The sequence below is a fragment of the Pteropus medius genome, unplaced genomic scaffold, assembly GCF_902729225.1.
Source record: "Pteropus medius unplaced genomic scaffold, Ma_sr-lr_union100, whole genome shotgun sequence".
Taxonomy (NCBI): Eukaryota; Metazoa; Chordata; class Mammalia; order Chiroptera; family Pteropodidae; genus Pteropus; species Pteropus medius.
The window spans coordinates 502597-512419 of NW_024348242.1; the positions used below are offsets into that span (position 1 = coordinate 502597).

General features: G+C 66.6%; 1 protein-coding gene across 1 annotated transcript in view; it reads left to right on the plus strand.

Annotated features, from left to right (window-relative positions):
- LOC120616111 (polypeptide N-acetylgalactosaminyltransferase 9-like) overlaps positions 1-9168 on the plus strand; it is a 33407-nt gene extending 24239 nt beyond the window's left edge. The window contains exons 4-7 of the mRNA XM_039879481.1: positions 299-473; positions 1974-2171; positions 6715-7167; positions 9114-9168. Coding sequence (XP_039735415.1) covers positions 299-473; positions 1974-2171; positions 6715-7167; positions 9114-9168 — 881 coding nt within the window. The remainder of the gene's footprint in view (positions 1-298; positions 474-1973; positions 2172-6714; positions 7168-9113) is intronic.
- Positions 9169-9823: the final 655 nt, after the last annotated feature.

Sequence of the window (9823 nt, forward strand, 5' to 3'; positions counted from 1 at the left end):
CCCCCCACCCCGGTCGCCACTCCCCATCACGGCTGAACCAGTGGGTGCCACCGTCTCTGTCGCATCCGCCCGCCCCTGTGACCCGGCTTCCTTTCCCCTGGAACGCCAGCTCCGTGGGGCGGGCCGTGCGTGCGTGGCCCCCGGCCCTGTTGGAGGTCCAGCCACGGTGCTTCCCCTTACACACTTAGGGGTGTGCATCCGGCACCGGCCCCCTTGCCTGTCCACGTCCGCCTCAGGTCTCATGGTCGCGGGCTCCTCCCGGGGTGCCAGCGAGCGGAGACGTCTGTGTGCCCTGCAGTGGAGCTCAAGTTCAACCTGGACCAGTACGTCAGCAAGAGGTACCCGGGCCTGGTGAAGGTCGTCCGGAACAGCCGGCGGGAGGGCCTGATCCGGGCGCGGCTGCAGGGCTGGAAGGTGGCCACGGCGCCCGTCGTCGGCTTCTTCGACGCCCACGTGGAATTCAGCACCGGCTGGTAAGGGCTGGTGCGGGCTGAGTCACTGCGGCCCGGCTGCTGGCCTTGGGGGCTCTGTGTCAGAGCCAGCTAAGGCGTCCAAGTCCAGCCCCTTGGCTTCTCGGCATCCAGCTCCTTGACCTCAGACTCCGTTTGGGAGGGGCGGGTCTCAGGGCGCCCCCGTGTGAGGATTGGTCTGTACCCCCACCCGTCCCAGAGGAGTTCAAATTGGCCACTAATTCCAGCAGGTGGCAGAATGAACAGAGGGTGCATCAGGGCAGCACACACAAGGTTGGGGCAGTTGCTGTGTGCACATGCGGGGTCCTGGTCAGTTACTCGAGGTCCGAGCCACCGGGCACAGTTGGGAGCAGGTTTTGGTCCTTATAGAACGTTCTGGGTCAGAGTCCACATGTTCTCTGACCGGCCATGAAGAGGCGAAGCTTCTGATGAGAAGCCTGGGGGCGTTGCGGGAACGCCCATGGTGGCAGGAAGGCGGCGGGGCTCCTGTCCAGCTCTGCCCAGGGGCCCGGGGCCCTGCAGGTTCTCACACTCCGCCAAACCAGCAGCCCGAGAGCTGGCAGGAGATGCAGGCCCGTGACCAGGGCCCCTGGGTGGGGCCAGCAAGTCACCCACAGCCAGGGGCTGCTCCCCTGGGACGCCCTGCACAGAGGACCCGGGACTCCCACTGCTGCCCAGGGGGGCCCCAGGAGAGCCCGTGTCCTTGTCCTTGGCCCTTGTCCTCCCTGTGTCATGGCCTACGCTGCCCCCGTTTCTCCACGCCAGTCACCTGGCCTGCTCCCCAAGCACACCGTGCACCCAGAGGTCTCAGCAGGGACTGTTCCCCTGTGCAACGCCCCTTTACACACCCCCGCATCCCTCCGGTCATGGCCCACGCCGCCCCAGGAGCCCGATCCGAAACCGCGGCTCCTGGCCGTCCTCACCCGTCTCTCTTCTCCGGGACACCGATCCCTCCTCTTATGTGTGTCACTGTCTGTCCGCCTTGTCCGCCCCGCCCGCCTGGTCTGAGCCACCGCGCCCTGGAGTGTAGGTCGCACAGTGCCTGGTGACATTCCATGTCCCTCCAGCATATCATAAGCCCCCCGAAGCGTGAGCCTTTTATTTTCTTGGCTTACAGACATGTTTTTAGTTCGTTACAATGGAGTGTGGCACAGAGCCGGCCCTTGGTGACCGTGAATGGATGCACCTTCCACAGGTGCAGACGGGGAGGGCAGAAGTGGCCGGTGGGGGCAGAGGCCCCGTGACAGACTCGGTGGAGCCCAGGGAGCTCTGGAGCTAGGACAGCCCTTCAGAGATGTCACAGATGTGGCCGAGGTGGTTTCCACGTCCCCAGTGTCAGCCGGGCGTTAGCGGTGCAGCCCAGCAGGCGGAGCGCTGTGTGCGGGAGATGCCTGGGCCTGCAGACGGGCGGCCGTCCAGCTGCCCGGGGCTGAGCTGGCCCATCTCCGGGGACTGGGCGGGGGCCCAGCCCACAGCCCCCTCACGACGCGCACCCTCCCACAGGGCCGAGCCCGCCCTGGAGCGGATCCAGGAGGACCGCCGGCGCGTGGTCCTGCCGGCCATCGACAACATCCGGTTCGACACATTCGAGGTGCAGCAGTACGCCAGCGCGGCCCACGGCTACAGCTGGGGCCTGTGGTGCATGTACATCGCCCCGCCCCAGGACTGGCTGGACCGCGGGGACGAGGCCGCGCCCATCAGGTGAGCCGCCGCGGGCGGGCGGCCCACAGTGGAGGCTACGGGGACAGAGAGGCCCGGCCACAGAAAGCCTGGGGCGCGGTGGGGCGGGGCGGGGAGGCGAGATGGTGGGGCGCAGCCAGGCGTGCAGGGCACGTGGTGGCAGCAAACGGGAGCTGGCTCCGAACTGTGACCTGAGTGATGACAGGGTCGGGGGACAGAGGGGGACAGAGCCTGACCGAGAGAGGGAGATAGAGAGACAGAGGCAGAGACCCGGGCAGAGACTCCTCAGTTCGTCCTGCAAAACGTTTATTCTGAACCGGTTCTTAGACGTGAAAACGGATTTTTATGTTAGAAGTGCAGAAATCAAGCATCGCTTGAAGAGCGAGCGGCGCGTGTTCTCACATGGCAGCGGTCGTCGGGGGCTGAGGAGTCTCCCCGTCCTGACGGGAGTGTGGTCCCCGCTTGGCCGCAGTCCCCACCGCCCCCTCTCGCCCCTGACACACGGCCACCGCACGTGCACGTCAGCCTTCATGCACCTGGCTTGTGTCCTGTGTCTCCGTCACCAACTCAGCTTCTGCAGCTGGCAGCCCCACCCCGAGTCGGCTGACCCCCCAGGAAGTTCTGCTGTGACACCTGCTGCGGCCACTTTCTCTGGGGCCCAGCCAGGCCGAGGGGTCCACCTGGAATGCACATGCATCTCCAGCCTTCGCTCGGTCCCCCGACAGGTTCGGGATTTCAGGGGCTGGGGCTGGGGGCCCCTCCCGCCTCATCTGTGCAACCGGGTGTCCCTGCCCGACCCTGCTGGAATAGCCCACTTCACCTGGAGTGACTGAACCGCCCACCCTGTGCCTTTGAGAGCTCTCCCCACCTTGGAGGGCCTTATGGGCTTCCCAGGCACCTGCCGTCCGCTGGTGCAGAGCCATTCAGTGACAAGATGAGCCTCAGAGCAGCCGGGCCGCCGGGCAGGGCAGCCGGTGGGCACCGTGCGGTGGGCTCGCGTGGCCCCAGCCACACTTTGCTGATTCCGACCGAGGGCAGTGACGCTGCAGTCACAGGGGCTGCGACACGGCGGTCATGTCCGGTGGCGGGAGGCGGGAGCAGGCAGCCTCCCCAGGGCCTCGCACTGGCCCCGTCATTGCGTCCTCGGCGGTGGCTCCCGACAGCCGGTCGCACCTGTGCAGGGAGCAAGAGGGGTCAGAATGCGGCTCAGAGTCCGTCATTCTGCAGAGGCCCGGACCAGTCCCGGGACCCCTGGGCTTCGGGCCACGACGTGAAGGTCCTTCATTCAGAATGCGCTCGATGCCCCATGGCAGAAAAACGAGTGCCCTGGGCCTGACACTGCAGTGCCGTCGAGAACCCAGCAGGGGCCACGCCCCTCCGGTCTGGGCAGCCCCGGACACCCCGGCCACACAGGGAGCAGGACTCCATGGCGGGACCGCGCTTCGTCTCCAGCTCTGCTCCCGATGGCTTTGCCTGGAGAGTGTGAAGCCCCAGTGCCAAACCCCAAATAAAGAATAGGGGCGAGCCTCGCTCAGACACTGCACGCAGCGAGACAGGGACAGGGGACAGACACACAGGGGACAGACACACAGGGGACAGATGCACGGGACAGACACACGGGACAGACGAAACACAGATCTCGTGGAAGGACGCCCCCAGGTGAGTCACTAGGGATGTGCAAACGGCCGTGAGTGGACGGCGCCCATGCTGCAGAGAGGGCCGGGCCGGACGGACAGGACCGGCCGAGGCCGACCGGGTGGAAGCGCCGGGCGCTCGGGCGTGGCTGGCAGGGGACGAGATGGGACGTGCCTGGCAGCAGCGTGGCAGCTCCTCGTCCAGGGAGAAACCGCCTCCTGTGTGCGCGGCCGTCCAGGAGAAATGACCACACGCCCGCCTCAGACTCACCCACGACGTCCCCACGGCAGCTCACTGGGCCCCAGTGGAAGCAGCGCCAAGGTCCGCCGACAGGACCGTGGTCTACCTGGGCGACGGCGCACTCCTCAGAGCAAAGGGACAGACCGTGGCACCTGTGACGATGCGGGCGAAACGCAGGATGCCCAGGCCAGGCCGGAGAAGCCCCACACGGGGCCGCTGGGGACGGGCCTCTGGGCTCCCTGTGGTGCCGCAGGGCACGGGCTGGGGTCCAGGTCCCAGGGGCAGGGCTGGGCAGCCCTCACGGCCCCCGAGTCCTGAGCAGAGGGGCCCCAGGCCCCTCACGCACTGGGGGCCTCCTGTCCCCTGTGCCTGTCCCCGAGGAGGTGCCCTGGGTACTGGCTGCTTGGCTGGGGTCTGAGGTCTCGTCCTGGCTCCCGGAGCCCTCGCCCCATGCCTGGCGGGAGGAGCCGCCACTGCTTCTGAAGGACACTGTACAGCGCACCGGATGCGTCGGGAGAGGCCGATGTCTGAGGGAGACTCCAGGAAACGTTCTTGCTGTCTGTCCGTCGTACTCGGAGCTCGGGGGGAAGAGGAGGGGGGAGGTCACAGGCTCAGGGTCCCCGAGGACAGCGTTTGGTCTTGGCGGGGAAGGAGATGCACCGGGCGCATCTGAGAGGCTGGGATGGCGCCCGGGAGTCCCGCAGGCTCAGGGTGGCCGGTCACAAACGCCAGTGAGACGGAGATGTCTCTGGGTTCTGGCAAAGTCAGACGGGACCCACAAACCAGGGCTGCGCTGGTTCCTCCTGCCGTGTCCCCGGGGGCTCAGCGGAGGTCACAGTGCAGAGGCGTCTCCTCTCCGGCCTGGTGGGGTCTGCACATGTGTTCCCCAGGAGTGCAGATCCAGCCGGGGTGTCTGTGTTTGTGAGATCACACATGTGTGTGCACATCTGAGCGTCTACATGTCTGTGGCGTGTGGGGAGGTACACGTGTGTGTCTGTGCATCTGTCTACGGCATTTGTGGGTGCGTGTGTGTGTGTGCATCTGTGTGTGTCCGTAGCCTCTGAGGCAGGAGCCTACGTGCGGGCACCTGGCTGCGAACATGCTGCACATCAGCCCAGACGTGAGGAGGCCCCCCGAGGCGGGGCGGGCGCCTGCACCCAAGACCCGGGGACCCTCGTCCCTGCCGTTTACGGTCACCGCAGCAGAATTTCTCAGGCAAATAAATTCAGTGCCAGCTGATTCTGCTGCCATTGCTTTGGGGGTTTATTTTAAGTTTATTTTGGAATTCAGAGCCATCATTAAAAAATCGTTACCGGCAACGGTAGACGTGGTAGGGAATTCTGCAGTTCGGGCCATCAGAGATCACCCTGAGATCCTGCTTAGCTGTTAAGGAAGCGAGAGAAACGCGTGTTGCACATTGGTGGCCGGAAGCTCCCCCGGTCACACGCTTGCTGTCGGGGATCGGATGTCGTGACCGTTGGACCTGTGGCCAGACTCCACCGACAGGACAGATCGGACCTTTGACCAGCGGAAGGACGATCGCTTCTCCGTGCCCATTTTCTTGGACGGCGATGAGCATAACTCCGAGCTCCCGGCCACCGGAGCAGACGTGTGACCGAGACCCGTTTCTCTGTCGGTTTCACGGACGAGGACGTGAACGCACGCGGACAGGAACAGCCGGCGCCATGCGGCAGATCGCGCGGGGAGCAGCCTCGCCTCCGAGGGGCCCCGGAGCCCCCGCTCGCCCTCAGAGCTCGGGAGACGCCAGGCCCTCGGCCTGCGAGGGGGCTCTCTCTGCTCTGAGGCAGAATCTCTCCTCAGACGCTCGGAAGGCCCGGCCTCCCAAAGCGCGGACTGTGCCCACTTCCTGCCCGAGGGAGGGTTCCGTTTCTCTTTTCTCCACTGTCCCCACGGGCTGGCAGCCGCGCGCTGCGCCCTACACTGCCGGTTGGCTGGATGGAGGAACGGACACGCGTGCGGCACGACTCGCCGGCACCCCGTCCCCTTCCGCCGCCAGCCCGGCTCAGCCACGGCGCGTCGCTGCTCCACGGGCGCTTCCCACGGGGCGTGCGGCCCTGACGGGTTTTTGCTGTGCGTCGGGGAACGCGCCGGCACTTCGGCGGGTGATCTTCAGAGGCGCTTGCTCGGGTCGGCGCGAGATCGACAGACGCTTTGCAAACGCGTGGGTGTGAGTAGGACTGTGACCGCATCCAGCCCCACGCTCTGTGCCGTGTCCTCCGGAGCGTGACCTCAGCGAGGGTCGTGGAGCGGAGCAGTGCGCGGCCCGCACGACTGCCCGCTGCAGCGCCGAGTGCTCACACGCGGACGGGACACCGGACACCGTGGTGACGAAGGCAGGCCGGTCTCCCAGCTGGGGAAGTGAGGTCCGAGGCAGTCGGACCGCTCACTGGGAAGCTGGCGTTTTAGGGTGCCTGCGGCCGAGTGGCCTGGCTCGCGTGCCCGGGGCTGAGCGAGCGTTGAGACTTGGTCCTCGCTCTGTGACCTGCCGGGCTCCGAGGGCTGCCGAGACCAGCCTGAGTCCCAGCAGCCGGAGGAACAGCTGTCGGGAGCCCCCGGCGCAGTGGCCAGGCAGAGATGAGCAGCACGGGGCTGAGGCCGCGGGGAGGGGCACGCAGGTCCCCCGGGTGCCGGCCCAGGCCCTGCTCACACGGCCTCTGCTTCCCCACAGGACCCCCGCCATGATCGGCTGCTCGTTTGTGGTGGACCGGGAGTATTTCGGGGACATCGGCCTGCTGGACCCAGGCATGGAGGTGTACGGCGGCGAGAACATCGAGCTGGGCATGAGGGTGAGTGGGCGCTCAGGGGACTGGGTGGGCCGGGCCGGGCTGGGCCTCCAGCTGCTGGCGCTGCTCAGCGGGCCCCGGACTGGGCGTCAGTGTGAGAAGCCTCGATGGCGTCGGGACCAAGAGGCGTTGGATGTTGATGTGCAAACAGGGCTGTCTCCGGGTTATTTCAGCAGCCAGGCCTCTCGCTGTTGCTGGCTTGCACTGGAGCGTGCCCGTGGGGTGGCTGCCGACCTTGGCGGCCTGTCCCTGAGGCTCAGGAGTTTGGGCGCCCGCAGGGGCTGCAGGGGGACCTGCCCTCACGCAGTTTATGTGTTTGCCTTGGCTGGATGTGGAAGGTGGGGGTGCGGCTGGGGGGTGGGGGTGGGCGGCAAGTCTAGGTGAATGGGCCCTGCGGGGGAGGGCTGGCCCCCCTCTGAGGGGCTGGAGGCGCTGGGCCCCCACGAGGACACTGGGCGCCCCGAGAGAGGCCCGAGCTGCCCAGGACGATGGACGTCAGTGCCCCCCGCCCACCCCTCCCTCCACCTTAGAGGCTCCTCCTGTGTTCAGACCTCCATCCACCCCTGGGTGCTCGGGGAGCTGACGCACGTTCTGGAAGAGTCTCGGCCCTGCTCCCGGTGCCCTCGGGGGGCAGCCCTCCCGGACACGGCGTGGAGACTGTCAACCCCCAGAACCAGGACACGGCGCGAGTTGGCCTTTGAGGTTTTACATGCTTGGAGACCGAGGCCCTCTATGGCCCCAGTCACCACGCTCAGGGCACCGGCCGGGTGCCAGGCCCGCGAGGGAACCGGACAGACAGAGTCCTGCCTCCAGGGCGGAGGCGATGAGGGAAGGGCGGTGGCCGCTGACCGCTTGGCAGAGATTCGAGGGAGGACAGAGCAGGGAGGAGGCTGGGCGGGGGGCAGCTGTGAAGAGCTGGTCAGAGCAGGGGACACTGCAGAAGCCCAGGTGCCCAGGGGCTGGATAGGGGAGCCAGAGGGTGTCCCCGCAGAGGGAGTGGCGGGAGCAGGGGCCCCGAGGCAGGTGAGCCTGGTTGCCCAAGGCACGGAAGCTGGGGAGGGAGCGCCAGCTTCTGCTGCGGGGGAGGCGGAGACCCCCAGGCTGGGCGCTGCCCTCCCTCCCACTGCACGGAAGCGGAAGCTGAGCCCCGACGAGGCTGGGCCGGGCCTCCTGCGGGCGTGTTTGCCACGGGTCCTGGAACCTCGCCGAGGGCCCCGTTGCCAGCCGGCCACGTGCCCAGGGCACCGTGACCTCCTGGGCTTTGCCCGAGCGTGCGCGTGTTGTCGCTCCAGGGCTGTGATGCGGCTGGGTGGCGTTCACACTGGGCAGCAGTCCAGCCCCCGCCCTGGGGCTCCGGCCGTGTCGGGGGCCGTGTGAACGCCGCCCGCTGTCCCCCTCACTCCGCCTGGACCCAGCGAGGACACGAGGCCACAGTGCCCTCCCGCTCCCTCTCCTCGGGGCTGCGACTTAGGGCAGCGGGGGGACCGTGGACGGCGAAGCCCTCGGGGACCACGGCCCGCCCGCCAAGCTCCGGCGCCGTGGGGGCTGCTGGGCCAGGGGCCTCGGGGACCAGCCCGCGCGCCGCGCGCCTGGGGCCGTGCTCGGGGCCCCCGCGTCCAGCCGTGCTGCTGTGCGGCCGAGCTCTGGTTGGTTGGTGGTTCCCGGTTTTTCTGTGTTTTGTTTCTGGGGTTTCGTTTGTGTCTGGTTTTGGCCTGTGAGCCTTTATTCATAAAGATTATTTAAGGCAAGTTTTTAAACACGTACAGATCGCTGTGTTGAAGTCGCACACTTCAAAGCCCGTTCGCTTCACCTTCCGCGTTATCACGGTTCTCAGTCTACCGGGATGAGAACACGCACTCCCTGCTTTGATTAACGTTGGGTTAACGCGGGTCGAGCAGATCAGGTGCCACTGAGGAGCCGTCAGTTCCATTTCTGCCGGTGGTTAAGTCTCTTTGACCCTTTGAAGTGACGCTTACGTCGACGCTTATGCACGTCCGTGCTTTTCTCTTTAAGTGCTTTGAATGCCTCTGAAACCCCCCAAGTGCTTAAAAATTCTCGTGCGTCTAATAACGTAAACGCAGGCGGAATCTCAGGCGCTCGGAAGCACTTCAGGGTCGTTTGCGCCTGTGGGGGCCTCTGCGCCGTGGCCCGGGTTTAAGTCTCGAGTGTAGAGTCACCGTGGGTTCCAGGCGTTAGAAGTGGAGTCGGAGGTTAGCGGGGCGGATCCCCGGGGGCTGACCCCCCCTGGGCCCCCAGTCCTGACCCCCCAGGTCTGACCCCCCAGTGTGACCAAGTCCCCCCAGGTGCTGACACCCCAGGGCCCCCCATTTTGGTCCTGACCCTCCAGTGCTGACCCCCAGTGCAGATCCCCAGTCCTGACCCCAAGTGCCCCCAGTGCTGACCCCCAGTCCTGACCCCCAGTGCTGATCCCCCAAGGGCTGATCCCCCACAGCGCTGACCGCCCCCAGTGGGCGCTGAGTGCCGGACCCTCTACGTGAGCCTGGACCTGACACGGAGTCAGCCTCACTGACCGGCTCCACGCTGCATCCCCGCCCTTCCTGGGGTCGGGGGTCAGGGGTTGTCCGAGCTCAGGAACAAGACCCAGACCCCGGGGAGCTGCCGCAGCACCTGTCTACCTCGTGTGGGGGCTCGGGGAGGGTACCTGGGGGAAGGGCCAACCCGGGGCGGGGGGCAGCCGCCGGCATAGATGCAGGGTGCAGACCCCAAGCACCTGTCTTCCTCCGAGGAATCCAGCCACGGGTCTTGTGTTTCCGTGGGGGCGCGGGAGGGTCAGTAGGCATGGGGGGTCAGAGCCTGGGGACAGTCCCTGTCCCGGATGGTGAGGTGGGAGGGGCTTCAGGTGTGGACCCTGGACCTGTGACGAGCTAGAAACAGCTGGTTTTGGTGATTCAATGGCGGTGGGGGGCATGCTCGCTGGGTGGCATCCAAATGGCAGTTACCCCAGCGAGGAACGGGAGGGCAGGGGCACCATCG